Below are 23,720 nucleotides of genomic sequence, written 5' to 3' on the forward strand. Positions count from 1 at the left end.
ATACCAACTCTAACAATCAAGGTCCACACTTGTTTCAACAACAAAATCAAATTTTTGCGAACTCAGGAAAGCAACAATAAAAGCAAGGCTATGCACAGGGACATATATATTTCAATCACAGAAAGCTCGTTTCTCAAATATTAACCTTGATGCAACTTGCCCAATTTGTCAACTGGAAGAAGAAGATATCATCCATTTTCTCACTCGCTGTACCGTTCTGGAAGGCATACGCAGAGAATCTCTAAGTTTTTTTCAAAAGAATTACCATCAGTAAAATTGGGCTAGGAAACTGGAATTCCAACTTTCACGAGAGAACTTGTATTGCCCAACTAATTTTGGATTGTCAGCAACTGGCTCTAAACAATATTCTCCCTCATGATGACCTTTTTCTTAATTCAATAGAAGAATTAAGCAGGAACTTATGTTATAGACTCCATCTAAAAAGAGTGTCTTAAGTTCTCTTAATGTCTAGTTTTCATTAGGTCAGTGTGGTTGTACCGCGCTATACCTTAAACAACTATCTTCAACTTCATAAAATAAAACATGGCTTTTTTCTCCAATCTAAGGAATAATCATTAATGCTTTTTCGACAGTACAACTAGGTCAGTGTGGGTGTTCCGCGCTAAACCTAACATCAATCTTTTACACAGAATTAAATGCTGCGAAAATCTAAATGTTTAAATCTTCATTAGGTTAATATGGCTGTTCCGCGCTTTACCTTCAATTGCTTTCTTTAACTCCGTAAAATGAAACAACTGAAACAACGTTTATCTTTAATCTAAAGTCATCATAAAGGTTTTTGGACAGAACAACTAGGTCAGTGTGGGTGTTCCGCGCTAAACCTATCAATCCTTTACGTAAAATTAAATGCTGAGAAAATCCATGAAATATTAGAATAACTGGTCAGTGTGGTTGTGGCGCGCTATACCTATAGTTGGAATAAATGTACATGTTTACCGTTAGCGTTAATACCCAGTAGCTTCACATATATATATATATATATAACAGATAGATAATGGCTATGCATAATTAGATCGCATTGGACATATAAGCTTATATGCATGATTTTATTGATTTTATATCGCCTAGTAGTGCTCATAGACAGATGTAGTAGCTCCAGCATGTAGCAGGCAGGAAGCTGAAAACTCGTTATTTTTTACCTTTAAGTAACATTGTTTAGTGAATGTAAAGATTTTTTACTATAATGCATGCCCTGTAAATAATATTCGTTGAAAACTTTTTTTTTTTTTTTTTTTTAATTTTATTAATAACTTTTAAACTGTGACCCATTTTTAATGTACATAGAAGTTATTATTATTATCTTTGCAGGGATTTAACTGTACATAATGTTATTTTTAAATAGTAAGGTATTCACTTTTAAAATAATAATTTTTATAAGGATTAACCAACCTTAATTCAGTAAGGTTGGTGTACTCCAACTATTGGAGGAAGATATAGAGGAAAGAAGAAGAATGCATCAAATAATTTCATATGTTTTATTGATATTTCGATTTTTCGAAAACGGTTTCACAGATCTGAAATTTTGTAACGTTTGATTACCCCAACACTCCCCCATTTTCATGTCCAAATAGAGAAATATTATCTCCCTTGCAAAGAAGTCAATAATTTGTGACGTCATCAAAACTTGTACACATTTGAATGTCGCATCTGTCAGGGAAATTGAAAACCTTTCAACAAACTAGCTAACCACAAACCCATCATGGATTATAAACATGACAGTTAACAAGAAATGAATGCCTTAAAGTTTTATCTATCAACTTCCAAGTATGTCATGCAAGCAAACTTCGCTGATCGTGATTCATGGAGCGAACTGTATCGATATCTCCCATATTTACGTCAGGCGTTGTCATGTTGTGTGTGTAGAAACATAGTTAAAATCCCGATGGGACCTAGTCATAAAGTATGCCAGCACTTCGTTTGCAAGGAATGTGTCGAAAAACCAATGACAATTAAGCCACAATGTAGTTGGTGTAAAAAACGAGAAAGTTTTGAAGAATCAACCCAACTTCGAATGGTTGTTTCTTGTTTTAAGAAAATTTGTGAATATGTTATGAGCTCTCCTATTGGCACGGACCTCCAAGAGCAGGCACACAATGGAGAAACAAATTCTTTAGTTACAATATTGGAAGAAGGTGTTGATTTTGAGGATGATTATCAGTCACCACCAGTGATCCCCATTACAATGCCTTCCCAGGTTCCAACATCCACAGTAGAGCAACCAGCAGAATCAGAAACAGATTCAAAGGACAAACCTATGAAAAGTAAATCAAAGCTGAACATTCAGCCCAAAATAAAAATGGATATAGAAAAGAAATCACACAGAAAAAAAATCAGACTAAAAAAATATAAATGGTATACAAAACCTAAAAAGAAAGTACCACTTAAGAGAAATAACATAAAGAATTCAAAACTTTCTCAACGTAATGAAAATTTTGTCAATGTTATACCATCTAGTGAAATAAAATATGAGATAAAGAGGGAAAGCATAGATGAGGGTCGACCAAAATTAAAAGTTAAACTTCGAGCAAAGAAAGTTGACAAGTTCAATGACACAAGATTTGGCAGTGATTGTGAAACCCTGAAGGGAAATTTTGATGATACTGTGAAGGTTGACAAGTGTACAAGTATAGAACCCTCAATAAAGAAATTAAAATTGATATTTGGTGAAAATGAATTCAAAGTTTGCAAATGTGGAAGAGGAGGAACTTCAAGTCAACTAACATGTCTCGGTCAAAGATGTCCATGTTATGTGAAGAAGTTGCCCTGTATCAGGTGTAAATGTAGAGGCTGTAGAAATCCAAGGAAATCTTTTGACTCTGATACAGACCAAACTCTAAGGTCTTTCAATTCTTCAGACCATTTATTTGTCTCCCTTTAGCATGTTTAGCAAATGTCTATTTTTTTTTAAAAAAAATTATGATTTTCATTTTATACACATTGTAGTACTATCAAGCAAATGCTGTACTCAATAACCTAAGGAAATTCTGATATGTTCTTGAACATAAACAGTCAGCAAAATGTACATTTTTGCTAAAATTTGAAACCGAATTTGATCAGCTCCTGGCTAAAGTACATGTTTGTGATGGAAATATTTTAAATGCAATTATAATGAGCTATATTAGCATGAGTAGAAAGTAATTCATTTCAACTCATTTGATAATTTCTTTGGATCTTTAAAAAATAATATATAATGATTGATTAAATATTACAAGAAAATAAACATTTTTGATGATTGGGACTTTCAAGGAATTGGGAACATATCAGAATCAACCGTAGTTAACAGAGGATCTAAAAAAAAACATATATACTTTAGCAAATTTGTTCTTTGCTCCACTTTTTTGAATTGTGCAACATGTTTAAAAAAAAACAACTGTGTGGTCATACATGTACATGTAAAAATTATATCTCCTGTCAATGTTCAGAATATTTGGTCAATTAAGACTGACTGAATGGACAGGAAAGGAAAAACTTAACTTGATACTGACTTTACATTATGTGTTGTTGAAGGCCACAGTTTATACCTTCTACATCATACTTGTCTCATAGGGGATCATACCACATCTCATTATTTTTATATTTTGAGACAAACTTGTAAAGGGAGATAATAATTTCATATTAAACTTTGATTTATCTCTCTTTACTTGACAGACACAAACTACATGTATGTATCTTTATAGAGGCTATCTATTCATTGTAATGACTCAGATGTTTAAGAGAATTCTGGGAAAAGAAAAGTGGGGTTGTCTAAAATTAGCTATTGGTAAATATCTAAAAAAAAAATAGTTCTTAACAAATAATTAAATTTTTAATATGTTACACAGCTTCTGGTCAATTGTCTGTTGAATGATCATGATTATGTCATATGTAAATACACACTTATACATTTGTACAAATTGTCTTTCAATACATTTCAGAATTGTCCATCTATTTATAGCATTTTGACTTTTCTTTTATATTGTACTTCATTTGTGGTTAAAAGTAAATTAACAAATTAACTCCAAAGATAATTCAAAACGGAAAGTCCCTTATCAAATGGCAAAATCAAAAGCTCAAACACATCAAATGAATGGAAAACAACTGTCGTATTTCTGACTTGGTACAGGCGTTTCCTTATGTAGAAAATGGTGGATTAAACCTGGTTTTATAGCTAGCTAAACCTCTCACTTGAATGACAGTTGCATAAAAAGATTAAGACATCATAATACATTTGAAATTTCAGGTAGAATAGGAGTATAACATTCCATGAAAGGATTTTTTGTTAACTAGACAACAATTCTACACTGAGTGATAATTAAGGGCAGCAACATACTCCGATACCACTTCTAGTCTTCAGGTATTCTTCAGATTTGTAAAGGAAAATATATATAAAGGTCTAATATAGAACGACCCTTTAAATAGGCTAACAAACAGCCTAATAAACCATGATAACATATTAAATGTAAAAGATATTAGATGCAACAGATTATGGTGTAAATACATAAAAATATTAGTTAAGTAGCTTTCTAGTTGTTTAGATTTATTTAGAAAATATTAGGGCATATGAAGTAATTGTTAAATTTGTTAATAAGGTCAATAAAGATTAGATTTACTGTTCTCGGGCCAACTCATACGATATGCTTTTTCAGCTGCCAGAATGTGGTTTTATATCTTGTAAAAAATATTTGAATTCTTGTTCAACATATGTAATATATGTTTTTTAAATAACAATTGAGGGGTCCTGAAGACTTAATTCAGAAATTATTCATAATTGCGAGGTTTTTATTAATGCGAATATTGCAAATGGTTGAGTATTGCAATAATAAGAACTCGCATGCTGATGTCAGATACATACATATGTATTCAGCTTTACTTAAAATCGCAATAATTAATCTTGCATTTTGTTCATTCTTCGGAAATCGCAATGATAAATGCATGCAATAATTTCTAAATTTACATTAAATCAGTTCAATCACTCGAATGTTTTTACTCATTGTTCTGACAAAGATTATATCATGTTAATATAAGCATTAGATTGGAAAATTAATTCAAATATAGAATTTTGAAGAAGCCTTTATGTCGTTGTTGTCAATTAGGATTAAACATCAATTTGCGCATTCTATTAAGAACAAGTCATGAATGTCGAGATTTAATGACTTTTGACCAAAATTATCATCTATCTACCAATGAAAGGAAAGGAAAAATTATCTTTCTTACTCCTCTGGTTTCAAAAAATGGCCTGAGAACCATAAAATTAATTTTGTGTTGCCTAATTTATTTCTTTTTGATTGTTTAGAATTGTAAATACTGTGTACATGTACAATACATGAAAATGCACTTGTTGATTTTAGTTTTTTATGTTAACATTTTAGATCTGAAATGAAATGCTCATTTATTGTGAATGTTGTTTTGCCCTATCATTAAATTGAATATTAATCATGTTAATATACAACTGTTAATGCAGAATTTATCAAGAGCTTCTGAAATCATGTTAAAAAAATCAAAAAGAGGTTTTAAACTGACTCTCACATGTATCATATATATTAATGATAAGAAACTTTTAATACTATAAACAAATGTATATCATTATTGGTATTAAAAGCTTATAAATCCTTTACATTTATCATGTATTCAGTAAAAATCAGTCAACTAATTTAGTTTTGTATCTTTTGATGCTACAGCTAAATTTTGTCCTGAGAGAATACTTGATTGTTACTGCATCTAGAAATGATTGATATTAAACTCCCTTTTCATATAATGGAAGTGTGCAACAAAAACCTTCACAACTAGCTCCTGTACTTTTGTGAAAAAATAATTTGGGAATTAGCTTATGGACTTTTATTTGTAAGACCTTACTCTTGCAGTAACAGCTTCCTTTGAAATTGTTTCTAAGAGGAAAGTTATTTATCACACCATTCATGTAATTATCTTTTAGAAATCTGAAATTCATAAGTAAAAGACTCAATATCTAAAAAGTGAAACAAGAAGCTAAAGGAAAAAAAAAAACTAAATGATTTAGGTTATTAATTAAAAAAAATTATTAATATGTATCAAAAGTGAATCAATAATTATTCAAATTTATATACTGTCATGAGAAAGGAATTTTAATTTTAATTACAATGTATTACCTGTATTTAAATTTTGTCACATTATAGTGCTTGTTCATCGTTAATTTGGCCATGCATTTTAAATCATGTCATTGTTATACTATACGTTAATTAGCATTGTACTTAAATGTTATTAATGGTTGTTACTACCGGTAGTTCTCTTGTTATTTCCCTGTATGTTATCCCATTAAAGTGCAGTTTCAAAATATTTTCTTTACTTTTTTTCTTGCCTCAATGAAATCACAAAGGACAGACTTATGTGTGCTGTTTCTGGCCTTTTCTGTTAACAATATGTTAAAGATGATTAGGTCAGTTTAAGACGTACCACTAATGGTAAGTTAATGATATTTGGTATGCAGTTGTATTAGCATTGGCACATTTCATCTCATGGAGATTATTTATTATCAGTTTTCTTCCATTGACTTTGAAACTTTTGCATAGTTCACATGTTAAAAGTTTGTGATTAGGTCAGTTTAAAGGAAACCTCATATGATAAGTCAATGAATTTGGTATGCAGCTGTCAAGGCATTGAAATATCTCATTTCCAAAGAGATTATTGGGCCCTGCACCTTTAGTCATGGTTCATTGACTTTGAATATTTTACAGATTTTACATGTTTAAGTATTGCCATTTTAATTTTTACATTTGCATTTTATAATCAAAATAAAAAAAAAGGGGACACATATCTCTGTGTCAACAGTTTATTGATCGATTGCTGGTTGCTTAATGTCCAGTGGCAAATATTTCATGCATGTTCAGGTTTGTTGAGCTAGCAGGGTATTCTTTTGAAAACGCTAGTTATTAGCATGAAGTTATTATACCCCTAATCTAGGGGTTGGGGCTAAATTGCATTCAACATATCTGTCTGTTTGTCCAACAAATATTTCCATCACACTTTTCTTAGCAATTACTTAACAGAATTACCTCAGTTTTGGTCAGCAGATTGACTTTGATGAGTTTTAACCTGTGAGCTTTTTTTCAGCCCTGCCAGCTACCGACTTCCTGTTTGCCTATACTTTGAATTTTTAACCGGATTATAGGATTTATTTATTTTGAGTTATTTCCCTTTGAACAGAAATAATGTAAAATAACCTATAGTTTTTAATTTCTATGTCATTTGGTCTCGTTTTTATTTTGAGTTATTTCCCTTTGAACAGAAATGGTGTAATTAATAAGTATATGGATAGATGGTCTATCAATGATTGTATCTGTTCAATTGATTTTAGTCAGGAGTTGTCAAAATTTCTTTATAACTTTTTTTTAAAGTTGTGTGTTTTGAAGGTAGATGTCACAGTTGTTATGTGTGTGTTAATGTTTACTTATACCCCCGCTTTAAAAAAGTGGGGGTATTCTGTTTTACCTCTGTCTGTCCATCTGTCCATCCGTCAGTCCGTCCTTCCGTCCCATGAATATTTTTCGTCGCATCTTTCTCAGGAATAATAATAAAATGCTTCGCTGAGCGCAGCCTGATACGACCGCAGAGGTCGAACCCTGAACAGTTGTTACAAATTTGGACACAATATTCAAGCTTGATACTGTCTGAATTTGGATTGTGATTAAATTTTTGACATAATAAAGATTTCTGACACAAAATAAATGTGGTCAAAGATCTGACAAATCTATTGCCCAATACTGTGCAATTGAAGATTTCTTCTTGAAACTTTTAAAGAATTCAAAATTTGAAAAATTTTGAAAAAAAAATATGAATCCTCTCTCCCCCCCCCCCCCCCCCCATAATTGTTATGTATGCCATGAATATGATATAGTTACACAGACAAAATGATTGTTAAACACCAGACCCTATGCCATCATCAGTCCACAAGCTTTTTGTTTGAGGTATAACAAGTAAAACTGTGAGCTACTGCTCACTGATGATACCCCCGCCGAAATATTTTGATAAACAGGAAGATGTTGAATGATGAATCTGAAAATGCATCACATGGTATAGCTGACTTATATAAACCCTGAAACAAAATTTCAGAAATCCTTGTCAAGTAGTTCCTGAGGAAAATGTGACGAAAATTTTCAACTTGGCTATCATGTGTAAAATAATACAAATTTTTCGGTAAACAGGAAGTTGTTGAGTGATGAATCTGAAAACGCATCTCACTGTGTAAAGTACTTATATAAACCCTGAAACCAAATATCAGAAATCCTTGTCAAGTAGTTCCTGAGAAAATGTGACGTAAATTTTCAACTTGGCTATCATGTGTAAAATAGTACAAGTGTTCGGTAAACAGGAAGTTGTTGAGTAATGAATCTGAAAACGCATCACACGGTGTAACTTACTTATATAAACCCTGAAACCAAATTTCAGAAATCCTTGTCAAGTAGTTCCTGAGAAAAATGTGACGAAAATTTTCAACTTGGCTATCATGTGTAAAATAATACAAGTGTTCTGTAAACAGGAAGTTGTTGAGTGATGAATCTGAAAACGCATCACACGGTGTAACTTACTTATATAAACCCTGAAACCAAATTTCAGAAATCCTTGTCAAGTAGTTCCTGAAAAAAATGCGACGAAAAATATTCATGGGACGGACTGACGGATGGATGGACTGACGGAAGGACAGACAATGGTATAACAGTATACCCCCTTTTTTTAAAGCGGGGGTATAATAAATGTAAAACAGTAATTCTGCCAAGTTATCTACCATGAATGTGCAGCTCCTGATATTTAATCAGTACATATAATGGCCATTAACACCATGACTTGTGTTTGAAAGATACAGTATGAGTCTTGTTGATACTTTTAATTTAAACAAACAACACCAAATACAACAAATGTCTAATAGACATGCATGTTAAGCACAATATAATGTATGTTCTATCATTCCCAAGTTTTAAAAATTCATATAACCAATATAAAACAGGTATAATCATGTATCAAAGGGTATATCTATTATTGCTTTTGAAATTTGAAACAAAAATCCATCAAAGAGGGATATCTAAATTAGTAAATTTATGTACAAAATTTAAAAACTTTAACATAAATACTACATCAGATCATGGGAAAAATAGATTTGATTTGAAGGTGGTATATACTTTGACTAGAGGATATATGATAAGAGTCATTATCGCTATTTTGTGTATTTTTCCTTTGATCTTTTTTTGTGATAATTTTTCATATCATGCTACTCGCTTGAGATAGAAAATTATCATCAGAAACTAAGAGCGCACGTGCTGTTGTCAATGTAAAAATTAACGACGTTATAGGCAAAATAGCAATAAACAGATTATCAAGGATGTTTCTCGGCCACATCTCATCTCAGGGCTAGTTGTGGGTGACAAATACTTATTGCATAATACTATATGTTGTGTGAAAATTATTTGATAAGATTTATAATAGGGTTTGGTTTCTAAATCAGGGCAAACAAGTGGCCTTACCATACTTTTGTACAAACATACCCTTAATACATGTGTTCCTATTATCTCAATGGACATAAGATAAATTGTCTTTTAAACTATCAGAAGGAAATATGTATCTTTATTGTAATAAAACAAATAGTGACACATGAATAAAGTAAAATATTACTGGCAGTGTCATAGAACGGATTAAATAGTTTAAATGTTGTAAAATATATAAAAAAAAAAAAAAATACTAGGCATTGAAAAAATATCACCAATAAAACATTGATTCATATAAAGTATATTTATAAGAATTGGAAAATGTAACACATGAAATGTTTAGTTATATACATAACAAACAAAAGTGCTGTACAAAAAAAAGCTTTCTTAAAAAGCAGGGTTTTCTTTAAACTTACTATAAAAGTAGAGGCAGAAGATACCAAGGAGACATTCAAAACTCATAAGTCATAAGTTGAGAGAAACTGACAACTCCATACCAAAATAGGAATGACAATAAAAAACAGAGTTCCAATGTCCTCTGTATTGAACATATTTAATCTGTCCAAGGGCAATAACGAAAAAAAAAAAAAAATTCTTTATAAAACTTTTTGATTAATATCTTAAGAAATGTAGGCTTGAAAGTGCTTACAATGGAATTTTCCATATAATTAATATTTACAAGGGCCATAACTCTTTAAAAAAAAGTTGATTAGCACTGATTTTTGGAACTTGTCCCAGACAATGCTGATATAAACCTCTGATATAATTTTAACAAAAATCTGGCAAGAATTGAACACATGAGAGTGCTTACAAGACCTAGTATTTCCATGTCCCCCCCCCCTCTCAACGCGTCCCACAGGGGACATTAAAAAAAGCAACAAGTTCATAAAACACTACTTAACACTGAGTAAAGAGGACACCACAAAACAATTGGGTTTATCCTAGGTACTAAGGAAGGTTAAGCAGAACCTGCTCCAGTAGTGGCACCTGTCATGTTGCTCATGGTAAGTACATATATGGTGATGAGAGGTGATGTCATATAAAAGCACTGTGGTTACAATTGGAACATATCCGTGGTCATCTGTGACACAGATCTTCCATAACGGTCAATCAACTCCTGATGCCATCCCTAAAACTTTTTAAGGGATGGCTTCAACTTTACCATTTTTAACCCTTGGTTTAGTAGCTTTCCTTGTAAGCAGCAACCCTCTATCGCAAATGCAAGCTCTGGAATATCATATGAACTGGGAGATATATACTCCATATGCAGGAGCTGCTCGAATGTTGCTACAAAGAAATAGCATATGCTACAAAAAAAGATTCTTAACCTATCATAAAACTACACAGTTGACCTATTCCCATGTCATCCATCATTCAAAACCCTAACCCTAAAATATCCTTCAATCCTTAACGAAACATACATGAACACTCATGTCATAGTGCATATATAAGTAAAAGAAGAATGCTAAAAAATTGTACCCTGAGCTCATCAAATAATAATTGCAATTAAAGCATCAAAAATTTGTAAGGGATTCCACAGAACCCTGTGTCTCGCCTACGATTGCTGCTGTCAGTGTAAAAGTGTCATGTTGACTTAAAAAGTGAGTCCATTTATCAGTAAAATACAGAATTGAAAAAAAAATTCAAACTTTTTCTTTAGATGCTATTTCTTGGTCTTGAAGATAAGCTTCTGTCCAAGTTTCATAACAATCCATGAAGGTTTACAAATTTATCATGTCAAAAAAAATTAATCCCAGACTGTCTGTAAATGTTAACTGTAAAAAACTAAGTCCATCTATCAGAAAAATACTGAAAATGAAAACATATTTTCAAAAGTTTGCTTCAGACATTATCTCTTAATCATAAAAAAGCTTCTGCCAAAGTTTCATAAAATTCTATGAAGGTTTGACAAATTAATTGATGTGTAAAAAACTTTAACCCTAAATTGTATCTACTTGTGAACTGTAAAAAAAAACTAAGTCCATTCATCAGTAAAATACGGAAAAATGAAAATAATTTGTTTCAAAGTTTTGCTCTGGATACTGTATTTTGGTCATAATCAAGCTTCTGTCCAAATTTTATAAGATTCCATGAAGGTTTGACAAAGTTATTGATGACTGAAAAACTTTAACCTCAGACTGAATCTAAGTGTTAACTGTAAAAATCAAAGCACGAAAGCGCTGTAAAGGCAGTTAATTACAGGTTGTGTGTATTTTAAGTCCAGTTATATCATTATCTTGCATAGTACAGTGTACTTATCAGAGGTGGCTTTCAGTATTTAAGATTTAGAGTTCTCTAATGATATTGAATAAGTTTTATGAATGTCATATTCTGAGCACTATATGAAGGCGATTGTTCTCACTTGTTTATGAACTAGTGCATTATGTCCAGTTTGTACCTTTTTTATCTATGTTTATAGTCAAATTAGTTATCAAAGGTACCAGGATTATAATTTAATACGCCAGACGTGTGTTTCGTCTACATAAGACTCATCAGTAACGTTCAGATCAAAATAGTAACAAAGCCAAACAAGTACAAAGTTGAAGAGCATTGAGGACCCAAAATTCCAAAAAGTTGTGCCAAATACGGCTAAGGTAATCTATTCCTTGGATAAGAAAATCCTTAGTTTTTTCATTGGCAATCATAACACATCTCCTTATTTATATAATGATCTATATTCAACGACCTCAGGTACAAAAAAAATGTATGTAACTAAACTATGATGGGAAACCTTTGACTTCTTTCTTTATATAAACTTTTGATTTGGTACCATAGAACTATGTAGAGTAAATGTACATTGCAACATGTCAACTCTTTCAACTCCAAGCAAAATTATATTTCCAAGCATAAAGTAATTTATGAATGAAATAAAATGCTCCGCTGGGGTGCAGCTTGATACGACCGCAGAGGTCGAACCCTGAACAGTTGGGGCAAGTATGAACACAACATTCAAGCTTGATTCAGCACTGAATTTGGATTGTAATTAGTTATTTGACACAGCATAGGTTTCTGACACAGAATGAAAGTGGTCTAAGATACTAAAATTTAATTTACCTATTCAAACCATATCATTATTATTTGCTTTTATATATAAATCAGAAATAACCAATTTAAAATGGAAAATTTTAAAGAAAAAAAAGGAAAAAGAATCCCCCCCAAATTTTTTGAACCCCCTTATGATTCATCACCCCAAAACTCAATCCCAGCCTTCCCTTTGTGGTATGGTACCTTGCAGTACAATTTCAGAAAGATCCATACACTTGAACACATGTTATTGTCTGGAAACTAGAAAAATGCTTGTTTTTTGGCCCCTTTTTGGTCCCAAAATCCTAAACGTTTAGGGCAATTACCCCCAAACTCAAACCCAGCTTTTCCTTTGTGATATGGAACCTTGTAGTACAATTTCATAGAGATCCATACACTTACACACAAGTTATTGCCATGAAACTAGAAAAATGCTTGTTTTTTGCCCCTTTTTGGCCCCTAATTCCTAAAATTTGGAGGCAATTACTCCCAAAATCAATCCCAGCATTCCCTTTGTGATATGGAACCATGTGATACAATGTCAGAGAGATCCATAGACTTACACACAAGTTATTGTCATGAAACTAGAAAAATGCTTGTTTTTTGCCCCTTTTTGGCCCCTAATTCCTAAAATTTGGAGGCAATTACCCCCAAAATCAATCCCAGCATTCCCTTTGTGGTATGGTACCTTGCAGTACAATTTCAGAGAGATCCATACACTTGAGCACAAGTTATTGTCTGGAAACTAGAAAAATGCTTATTTTTGGCCCCTTATTCGTATACTTTTTGGGCAATTACCCCCAAACTCAATTCCAGCTTTCCCTTTGTGATATGGAACCTTGTAGTACAATTTCATAAAGATCCATACACTTACACACAAGTTATTGCCATGAAACTAGAAAAATGCTTGTTTTTTGCCCCTTTTTGGCCCCTAATTCCTAAAATTTGGAGGCAATTACCCCCAAATTCAATCCCAGCATTCCCTTTGTGATATGGAACCTTGTGATACAATGTCAGAGAGATCCATAGACTTGCACACAAGTTATTGTCATGAAACTAGAAAAATGCTTGTTTTTTGCTTCTTTTTGGCCCCTAATTCCTAAAATTTGGAGGCAATTACCCCCAAAAATCAATCCCAGCATTCCCTTTGTGATATGGAACCTTGTGGTACAATGTCAGAGAGATCCATACACTTACACACAAGTTATGTCTGGAAGTTACAAAAATGCTTATTTTTGGCCCCTTTTTGGCCCCTAATTCCTTAACTGTTAGTACCATAACCCCCAAAATCAATCCCCACTTTCCCTTTGTGGTATTGAACCTTATTTTAAAATTTCATTGAGATCCATTCACTTAAACTAAAGTTAGAGTGTGAAAACTAATGTGTCTTCGGACGACGACGATGCCAACGTCATACCAATATACGACCACAAAAATTTTTTTGCGGTCGTATAAAAAGGAGTTCCTTATTAAGAAATAAACTGATTCGCTGAGCGCAGCTGGATACACCCGCAGAGGTACTACCCTGAACAGCTGGGGCAAAAATGGACACAATATTCAAGCTTGATACAGGTCTGAATTTGGATTGTAATTAAATATTTGACATATTATAGTTTCTGAATAAATGTAGTCAATGAACTTGAAATCGGTTATATGAATTGAATTTATATTCAATTAAAGATTTCTTGTTGTTGTGCAATACACTGTGCTGTTGTGCAATACTTAATAAATCTGTTGCCAGACTATAAACAAATAAAGTTAATTTCTTCTCAATGTCATATTTGAAATTTATGAAAATCAATAGGGAGATTACATCAATAGCTATAAATAATTCACCAAAGTTTCATGTGAACTGCTTAAAGCATTTTTGAGTTGTTGTCCAAAAACTGGAAAATCCCCCCTTTTTAATGAATAAAATCCCTTAACTCAGAAATGTAAAATCTAAAATTTATAAAATTCTAAAGGGAGCTTACGGATTGATAATTTAGTCTTAGATGCAGATTTTTTTATCAGTTGTTAGTGGCTTTGAACTAGCTGTCAGTAACTGCGAGTACTCTCAGATTTGTACTTAGTGTCTTTTTGTTGTTTGGATGTACAACTACCTGACCACGTCCACTTGTATTTGTATTTATCCATCTGATGAGTTTAGCCTCTTTCAACTGATTTTTATAGTTCTTTCTTATATTGTACTGTTACACCACTGTCCCAGGTTAGGGGGAGGGTTGGGATCCCGCTAACATGTTTAAGCCCGCCACATTCTGTATGTACATGTATGTGCCTGTCCCAAGTCAGCAGCCTACAAAAGTGTAATTCAGTGGTTGTCGTTTGTTTATGTGTTGCATATTTGTTATATTTGTTCATTTTTTTACATAAAATAGGCCGTTAGTTTTCTTGTTTGAATTGTTTTACATTGTCATTTCTGGGCCTTTTATAGCTGACTGTGCGGTATGGGCTTTGCTCATTGTTGAAGGCCGTACTGTGACCTATAGCTGTTAATTTCTGTGTCATTTGATCTCTTGTTCATGTGTGGAGAGTTGTCTCATTGGCAATCATACCACATCTTCTTTTTTATATTTACATCAACAGATATAAAAAATTCACCAAAGTCAAGGTGAGACAACAAAACTTAGTTGTAAGATCTCTGAATTTTTTTACACGGTACGAGTTTTTCTCATTGTTGGAGATAGTACGGTGACAGTAACACCTGTAACTGCTTAAACCCATTTCTTATGCACTTTAGTTTGATAAACTCACTGAATATCATACCACATCTCCTTATTTTTATATGCATTACAATTTACATGTGCATGTAATTGTAAATATATATATATCAGAACAAAATTCATTGCGTCACTTTTATTTATGCATCCTTTGGCACAATACAAGTTCTAAAATTACACAACATAAAACAACTAAATGTTATTTCAGATGAAAGTTTTGTTTCAGTTCCATTCATAGGATTTTATATTAGAATTTTGTATGTTTTGCCAAGTCCAATAATTTGCTCTATGTGACATAGAGACATAGTTGACTAAATCACCAGGTGTCGAACATTCAAGAATTTTCAGTGTTTCTGTTTTTATTTGATGAAAAGGTTGCCTGAGCTCTAGGAGCTTTAGGTTTTATCACGGGATAATCTGTGCTGTCAATAATAATCCAAGTCGTAGGAAACTTTAATTTGAAGTTGGATGGTGAAAAATACCTGACTAAACCACTAGATGGCTAAGTGTTAGCCTCACACCACTGTTTAGACATAAAAACAATCCATGTATACACAATATTCTTAACACTAGATTCAATCTAGAATCTAGACAGTTCAAAGTTGGTTGTATGATGCCTCAATTTCATCAAAGTCATAAAAAAACTGATTTTCAACTGACACCCTATCAATTTGAAATATATGTATCTCAAACAATGTGCTGCTGGACCAAGTGTGGTCAAAACAAATAAAAATTTAGTATACAACTCTAAACCGGTATAAAAATGCATGGCTGTGTCACGTGTCTTCATTTCAAAATTCTCTGCTGAAAACATAGGCATTGATGGTGTTTGCGTAATTCCATCTGTGAACCTCAACATTAGCTCGGCAGTTGGTGGTGGACAGTCATAAATCCTTTCTGCAGTATGAATGACTTCTTCAGGAAAACCAACTTTACAATCAAAACTTTCCTCTAGATTTCTACTACAATATTCATCAAGTTTAGTTCTTTTGTTTTCACAGGAAACTGCCCTGATTTTTCTTTTTGCGGACGATTCAGTCTCTTGCTTGGTCCAGGAAAATAGGCTGGGAATTGCAGTAGACTTAAGTCTCTGTATGGTGGGTTTGCGCCCTGAAAAAGGTTATAAAACATTAGTTTTTTTATAATTAAATGAACTTCCATTAGCAATGTATACTTTGTACTACCTGGCGAAATATTAACTAGATTTATTCATTACAATCTGGATAAAACTATGTTTGCCTGATTCAATGTATGTTATGTAAATCCAAAGGACAAACAATGAGAGACTTATGCAACAAACGTACATTGTTTGTACCTAAATAACTATAATATAGATGAGAGCATGTCATTGTTTTGTTCCTGTTAACATTGTCATTGATATTTTTCAAGAAAGTCTATGAGGCATAGCTTATGCATTCCTGTCATTACTACATTAGCATGATTAGCATAATTACTGCTAAAATAATTCTCAGTATGATATACCTCTTGTAAGAAATCATTATAATTGTAGCAATCACCAAAAAATCTCCAACAGATCACATTGAATCGTAATCCAAAAAATTATGACGTCTTGAATTACCCACCCCCTTTTATTCTAAAACGATAATTGCGGTTGTAAACAGACTTTGGTTTATTCGCATGGCGATTACATACATAACTATATATTTCACAAAGAAAATAGAGTTTTACCATGAGTAGTTTCCTGCACGTAGTCTTTTTCAGTAAAACGTGCCTTGCAAACAACAGCTGATTGAGATGGACTCCACGATATCATCGTGTTCTCGTCCAATCTGCGTATGGGCCATGGCGTTGATCCAACTTTTCCTTCTTTTTAAGTCATTTGGAAATGCATGTCCTCCTCTTAAATGAAATCCAGGTACACAACAACAAGTATTTGGCATCTTTAATTAAAAATATAACTGAAATAGTTGCACAGTGCAGAAACCGGAAGAAGAGGAACAGGATCCGCTACCACGGCGCCACCTATTCAGGAACGATAATTTGCTACTTTATATAACTGCGAAAATAACGTTAGACGGGTTCACGTGCATAAACAGAAATGCGCTTTAAATTGTATAATATAATTCATGTTCAGTCGACCTTTAATTATTATATCAACGACTGAAATGATTTATAAACATCTAGATTGCAGATAACACTCGAAATTAACCCGAGCTCTTTCCACACGGAATTCAAATAATTCTAGTTTGTCAATCGGTTGACTGCTTAAAATGCAAAATACTAATATATCAAAAGTTTTTAAAACTACAAAACACAATGATCGTTTCTCTATTTCCCAATGTAAATGAAATGAAACAAAAAACATTTTATATCGCAATAAGAAGAGGAGAGAATTCAACATTTCCGGATCTACTTGGAGTCTAATGACCCCCCACGTAGATAAGTTGGATATCGCGGAAGGAAGGATTAACCCGGCAACTAGAAAGGCATTAAAGCACTGCCTTTAAAAACTATGTCCATTTATCAGTAAAATAGGAATGACAAAGTTGTTGATGTCTAAAAAAAATTTAACACAGACTGAACCTAAATGTTGATTTCACTGACGACGGAATCTAGGATCGCTATGTCTCGTTTTCGCAACAGGCTCAACATAAATTGTACTAATCAGCATAAACCATAACAATGGCTCATCATAACACAGTTTATGAATTAATTATTCTACATATTACAATGTTTTACCACACATGTCTATAATGTAACGCTACGCTATCACAGTAGATTATATCTTCCAAGATTTTATTATAAATCAGCATATGGGGGATGTTCATGAGGTAGTGCCATTCTCCTTGGGTAAAAGGTATGGCATGTAGAGTATTCAAGAAGATCTGTAATGTCTGACATGTATATATCTGCAAATCTTGCCAAACGTCGACTGAAGTATGTTGGATTGTGATAAGTCCGAAAAATACTTCCAAAATGTGGATTGAACAAGGATTTAGTATAATCTCTGAAATGAAATAAAATAAGGATAATGTAATCAAAATGTACTATTTTACATTTATATAACACTAGTAAATGATTTTCTGTATAAGTCCACTTTTAAATAGCTTTACATAACTTAATCTTTAGACTTTAACAGGTTGTACACAAAAACTATTGAAATTAAAGGCTAAAAATCCTGCATCAATTGCATGAATCTATGCACAATGTCAACAATGGATATTTTCAAACCTTGTTCTGTATATTAATTTCTTGAGCAATTCACCTGGCTCAACAGCATTTTTCATACGAATTTCCAAATTGTTATGGTGGGAGGGCATGTTTTTTTTAGCTGTTATAAAATTTTATAATACAGCCTCCATACAGTACATTATTCCCATAATTTTTTGTCGGTTTACACATGCCAGATGAAGTGTCTTTGATTTACCATTAGGTTTAATCGGAACCTAGTATAAGGCACCTTGCTACAATGTATGTGGCCTTACCACTAGTAAAAATCTCAAGATTGGAAGAGGGTCCACCAATCATCACTCCTGTAAAGTTTCAAAAATTTATACTTTTTGTTTCAGAAGAGGAGAAATTTGAAAATTAATCAATTAATACTCTCTCAGTACCAATATTATAAAAAATGCTTTCCAAAAACTATTTAAAGTAACTGTCACAGGGTAACAGTTTTTGGACTGTATAATCTGTAGTGTTCTGTTGTTCATAGGTTTACATTTGATTGGCTATTACTGTAACACGATACAGCAGGAATGTCACATCAATAAATGCTGATTTTTCTTGGAATTAATCTTTTCAGGACAGTATTAATGACCCCTTCCAATCCCACTTCATCCAACAAAAAGCTGCAGGTCTAGAAACCATTAATTTATTTTGAATTAAAATATCTTAATCAAACCTGGTGCAATTATCAATTTGCAAATGAAAACTTAGAAAAAATGTTACACAGTAGTCTTGCAAGTGACTTTCATTTTAAATATTGTAAATGAACATTACCTTAACTCATCTCTTTCTTTTAACCATTCATTTCTTAGTTGTGTAATACTGGGGTCTTTGTCCTCCTGAAAAGAATAATTAAAATAGAAAGAATAATTAAAAAAAAACTGGTATGCAAGTATTCAATACAAGTAATATTTTACAGCAGTGAGTATTTTATATGGATAAAATCCTTCTTTTTCTGTCCAGTATACGAAAGAATGATGATTGCACATTTTGAAACAATATATAAGTATTGAAAGTTTCTCCAATGAGGTCAGCATCTAAAGAAAATTGTTTAATGTTTTTTTTTCTTTTTTCTTCTTGTCTTGTATTTTAGACTCTTCAGTTTCCTCTGAAAGACTGATTGTTTTATTTAGAAAGTCAGGGTTTATTGTCTTTAGATTATTAATCAATATATGTAATTGGACAAAATCTCAAGGATGAAGTTGATCCTGTACATTAGCGAATCCATCTGGTGTGTCAAATTAGCCTACTAATTGACTTTACATAAAAGTGGGAAGGATTACGTCCTAGTACAATTTTTCTTATTTAGGAATCATTATCTATATAAAAAAAAAGATAACATTCAAAAGACTAAACATATTTATCTTGATTAAACGCTGAAAACTTTAATAGTCTAGCGATTCTATCATCAAGTACAACAACTGAAAACCATATGTTGGTCACATTAGCTGACAGCACTGTACCTGTGAATTGTCTATGAGATGCTGTATAAGTCTTGATTTGCAAGGTTTCACTGTACTAACCTGAGATTCTTCTATGAGATCCTGTAAACAACACAACCAATGGACAGCTATCTGGAACTCTAAAGTATTGGACTTTTTTATTTCTGTCTGAAAAGTAGCAGTATGTTGAGTTTAAAATTAAGGATATGTATTTTTACACTATAATTTTTTTAGCAGACTTTTCTGTATGTAAAATCCTAAAACATTTAATAATGGGGTTTACAACCAATACTCAAGGACTTAAGAATCATTTGAATGCTAAGAGATCCTTGTACAAAAATACATAAGAAATACATAAGAAATAATTTTTTCATGCCATGCTCTATGCCCATTTGACCATGGGAAGGCATTATATTTGTCTTATCTTTACACCAGGCATTAGCATTAGCAATTCAAATCATAATTAATTATTTGATAATCTTGGTTTGCTGATAATTTTTTCTGTCACAGTTTCTCTCTAGTCTTTAAAGTATAAGTGGTACAGATTATGAAGCTTGTTTCTTCTCAGAAGAACATTACAAATTTTTGTTTTGCACAAAACTATTTTATCAAACATGCAACTTATTCACCCACCAGTCAATTGGCATCCAAATAAATTTTACTGTGCTTTGTTTACTGTTAAAATTCTTTTTCAATGTTTAGCCATAATTTGACATATATTTAAGTTTTAAAAAAAATGATAAAAACAAGAAACATTACCATGAGTTCTTATTCTAGCATGTACTTAATCAGAAAACTTTCAATTTGGTGTTGACAGTGAAGGAAAACGACACCTGTTTTTAAATGTCACATGCATGACAAAAACAATGTTAAAAAGGTTCTACTATGAATCTCCCACAGTTTTTTGTAGACATTCTTGAACATACCTCTAATTCAGGAATAATTGCACCTGTTCTCCAGCCATACTTTAAGGATGGATCCTGAAAAGGGGAGATAATACACATATAAATTACACATATAAAACTTAGTTTCTTGAATTTCTTCCTAAACATATTTATCTTACATATCTCTTTATTTACTGGACTTTAACTATTTCAATAATTTTAGATAATACTTGAACTTTAATAACTATTTACAGTCAAAGTTTTTTTTTTAAATTCCAGGTAAATTTTAAACTATTTATATTTGAAATTAGAAATTTTTTTGTTTAAAAGAGTCCTTACTTAAATTGAGAAATATAGGTTTTACAGATGTTCTGCTATCTAAATAATGATAAGTATTCTTAATTTTTTTAAAAGGATAAAACAAAGACTTACTGCTAAATCACTGTAAACATGGTCACCAAAATATAAAACTTTGGATCCATACCAGCCTGTCATCTGTCTTAATTGAAAGAAATTGCCCTGAAATTTAATATTCAACACAGTAATTCACGATATTAAACATTACACAACTTTTATAATGTTAAACAAAAATGAAAATAACACTTCATAAATATTATCCATTCGATGGACTTTTCTCAATTTACCTTCATCAAGAATTCTCACCCCCAAAAATACAAGGCCAAAAATGTTTTAGTACTTGAAGACATGAGTAGCTATCATAATGACCAAAGGGGACCTACAAATAATAACCAAATTCATCTAAGTATAACTATATTTAAGGGATATGGGACCTATAAATAATAGCCAAATTAATCTAATTATAACTATTTTTTAAGGGAATTGGGACCTATAAATAATAGCCAAATTCATCTAAGTATAACTATATTTACGGGAGTTTGGACCTTAGTTTCTTAATAAATTCTAACTTTACCAGCAGAAATTCAATAAAGGTATGCTATAAATCATGTCAGTACTGTCCAAGCACTGACTACTGAGCTGATGAAATAACTTAAGGCCAAAAGAAAACAATGCAAAGACAAACAACAGTAAATAAAACACACTACATAAACAACAAACAAATGAACAACTGGAACCAAACAAATAACCAAGCATAAGCTCAGTAGCTCTAACTACATACAAACAAATAACCAAACATAAGCTCAGTAGCTCTAACTACATACAAACAAATAACCAAGCATGAGCTCAGTAGCTCTAACTACATACAAACAAATAACCAAGCATAAGCTCAGTAGCTCTAACTACATACAATAGCATAAGCTCAGTAGCTCTAACTACATACAAAAAAATAACCAACCATAAGCTCAGTAGCTCTAACTACATACAAACAAATAACCAAGCATGACCTCAGTAGCTCTAACTACATACAAACAAATAACCAAGCATGAGCTCAGTAGCTCTAACTACATACAAACAAATAACCAAGCATAAGCTCAGTAGCTCTTACTACATACAATACATGTTTAGTCATGAGCTCCAATAAATAAATATTTATATTGACAAAATAAGACAACAGAATTAAATCAAAAGGCTTGTGAGAACTGAGGGATAAAGACTGCTTTCATTATGCATTGTGAACCACAGTGTTTTAAACAATGGAAAAAATTTAGGCAATATTTGGAATTGAAGTTAACTTCCTTTCCCCATAAATGAAGGTCAAGTGTGGTCATACACATATACATCATTTAATAGCTTGGTATCTAAGTAAATATTAATAATAAGTTAATTGGCATGGGAATGGATAGGATCCAAATGTTTACCGCACTGCACTTTGTTAGGTAATGTAGAGATAAGGCCTGGAATACAGCTAAATATAGCTGTTAAGCCAGTGACAATAAGGTTTTAAGTACATAGTGCAAGCTTTGGATATACCTCAAAACAAAAACAAAATGCTGAATATTGCTGAAAATATTTTTAAACATTAAGGCAGAAGAGTTCCCACTTTGTTTCTTATGTATTTCTGTGACATCGTGGCAATACTGCCTGCACTTTGTCCAGCGCCCTAGACCAACTAGGCTATTAAAATATAGCTTTCATTTGTTGAGTGATGCTTTTCCTCATAGGCTTTACCTAAGGTTGTAACACAGTACATGATGTATAGTGGCAAAGTAGATGGTGTATCTTTCAGATCAGCTTTGTTCTATCTGTCGTAAAGGATGATAATGTTTCTTACCATGCCGCCACATCAAATTTCGATTTTATTATAAACGTCTAAACACGTGACAACTTTATGATTAACATTCTCCATCAATGTTATATCTGCAAGTTTGCGCTAGTAAAGTTTAGTTCTTCCCTCAGCGGTATTCGAACCCTTGCTTCTGTGACATCGTATATATATACCCCTGGACTTCAATCAGGGTGTTGAATAACTGAAGTGATATTGTATCCTTATACTTGACCTTGAATAAGGTTAAATATTTACCTCTTGATAAATCCTGCCTTTTATAAGAGTATTTACTCTGTCCCATGACACCACTTCAAGTGAAGGATCATAAATTCTAAATGGCCTGCAAGTATAACAGATTCCTTAATTAGAAATAAAAATTGTGATATATTATTTGTTATGCTTGGGCTACCTTTTTATTTCAAGGATAATGAACAATGCAAGGAAAGGGTATAATAAGGTCTCTTTTACAGGCCCCATGAAGTAATCAAAGCACGAAAGCGCTGTAAAGGCAGTTAATTACAGGTTGTGTGTATTTTAAGTCCAGTTATATCATTATCTTGCATAGTACAGTGTACTTATCAGAGGTGGCTTTCAGTATTTAAGATTTAAAGTTCTCTAATGATATTGAACAAGTTTTATGAATGTCATATTCTGAGCACTATATGAAGGCGATTGTTCTCACTTGTTTATGAACTAGTGCATTATGTCCAGTTTGTACCTTTTTTATCTATGTTTATAGTCAAATTAGTTATCAAAGGTACCAGGATTATAATTTAATACGCCAGACGTGTGTTTCGTCTACATAAGACTCATCAGTGACGTTCAGA

The 23,720-nt window shown here is 32.3% G+C and overlaps 3 protein-coding genes across 3 annotated transcripts in view; 1 reads left to right on the forward strand and 2 right to left on the reverse strand.

Moving 5' to 3' along the window:
* Positions 1–1,635: 1,635 nt before the first annotated feature.
* LOC127739399 (E3 ubiquitin-protein ligase MSL2-like) lies at positions 1,636–6,312 on the forward strand. The gene has a single exon (XM_052251135.1). It carries the CDS (start codon positions 1,751–1,753, stop codon positions 2,897–2,899), a length of 1,149 nt encoding a protein of 382 aa, XP_052107095.1. The 5' UTR covers positions 1,636–1,750; the 3' UTR covers positions 2,900–6,312.
* Positions 6,313–15,445: 9,133 nt separating this feature from the next.
* LOC127739405 (uncharacterized) lies at positions 15,446–17,043 on the reverse strand. Its single transcript, XM_052251165.1, has 2 exons — positions 16,886–17,043; positions 15,446–16,306 (listed from the first exon to the last, which is right to left on the reverse strand). The coding sequence occupies exons 1-2, from the start codon at positions 16,968–16,970 to the stop codon at positions 15,777–15,779; spliced, it is 615 nt and encodes a 204-aa protein (XP_052107125.1). The 5' UTR covers positions 16,971–17,043; the 3' UTR covers positions 15,446–15,776.
* A 625-nt stretch (positions 17,044–17,668) lies between these two features.
* Positions 17,669–23,720, reverse strand: part of LOC127739393 (5'-nucleotidase domain-containing protein 3-like) — a 28,965-nt gene continuing 22,913 nt past the window's right edge. Inside the window, exons 11-16 of the mRNA XM_052251129.1 lie at positions 23,149–23,233; positions 21,141–21,227; positions 20,751–20,804; positions 19,906–19,992; positions 19,157–19,221; positions 17,669–18,164 (exon numbers count right to left, since the gene is read on the reverse strand). Of these exons, the coding sequence (XP_052107089.1) occupies positions 17,957–18,164; positions 19,157–19,221; positions 19,906–19,992; positions 20,751–20,804; positions 21,141–21,227; positions 23,149–23,233 (586 nt within the window). The 3' untranslated portion in view covers positions 17,669–17,956. The remainder of the gene's footprint in view (positions 18,165–19,156; positions 19,222–19,905; positions 19,993–20,750; positions 20,805–21,140; positions 21,228–23,148; positions 23,234–23,720) is intronic.

This window comes from Mytilus californianus, unplaced genomic scaffold (assembly GCF_021869535.1).
Source record: "Mytilus californianus isolate M0D057914Y unplaced genomic scaffold, xbMytCali1.0.p SCAF_4, whole genome shotgun sequence".
Classification (NCBI taxonomy): domain Eukaryota; kingdom Metazoa; phylum Mollusca; class Bivalvia; order Mytilida; family Mytilidae; genus Mytilus; species Mytilus californianus.

Coding starts and splice junctions, on each gene's coding strand:
- LOC127739399 (XM_052251135.1), top strand. CDS start 1,751: ATGAATGCCTTAAAGTTTTATCTATCAACTTCCAAGTATGTCATGCAA.
- LOC127739405 (XM_052251165.1), bottom strand. CDS start 16,970: ATGATATCGTGGAGTCCATCTCAATCAGCTGTTGTTTGCAAGGCACGT. Junction 16,307..16,885: donor CGTGCAGGAAACTACTCATG/GTAAAACTCTAT, acceptor AACCTTTTTCAG/GGCGCAAACCCACCATACAG.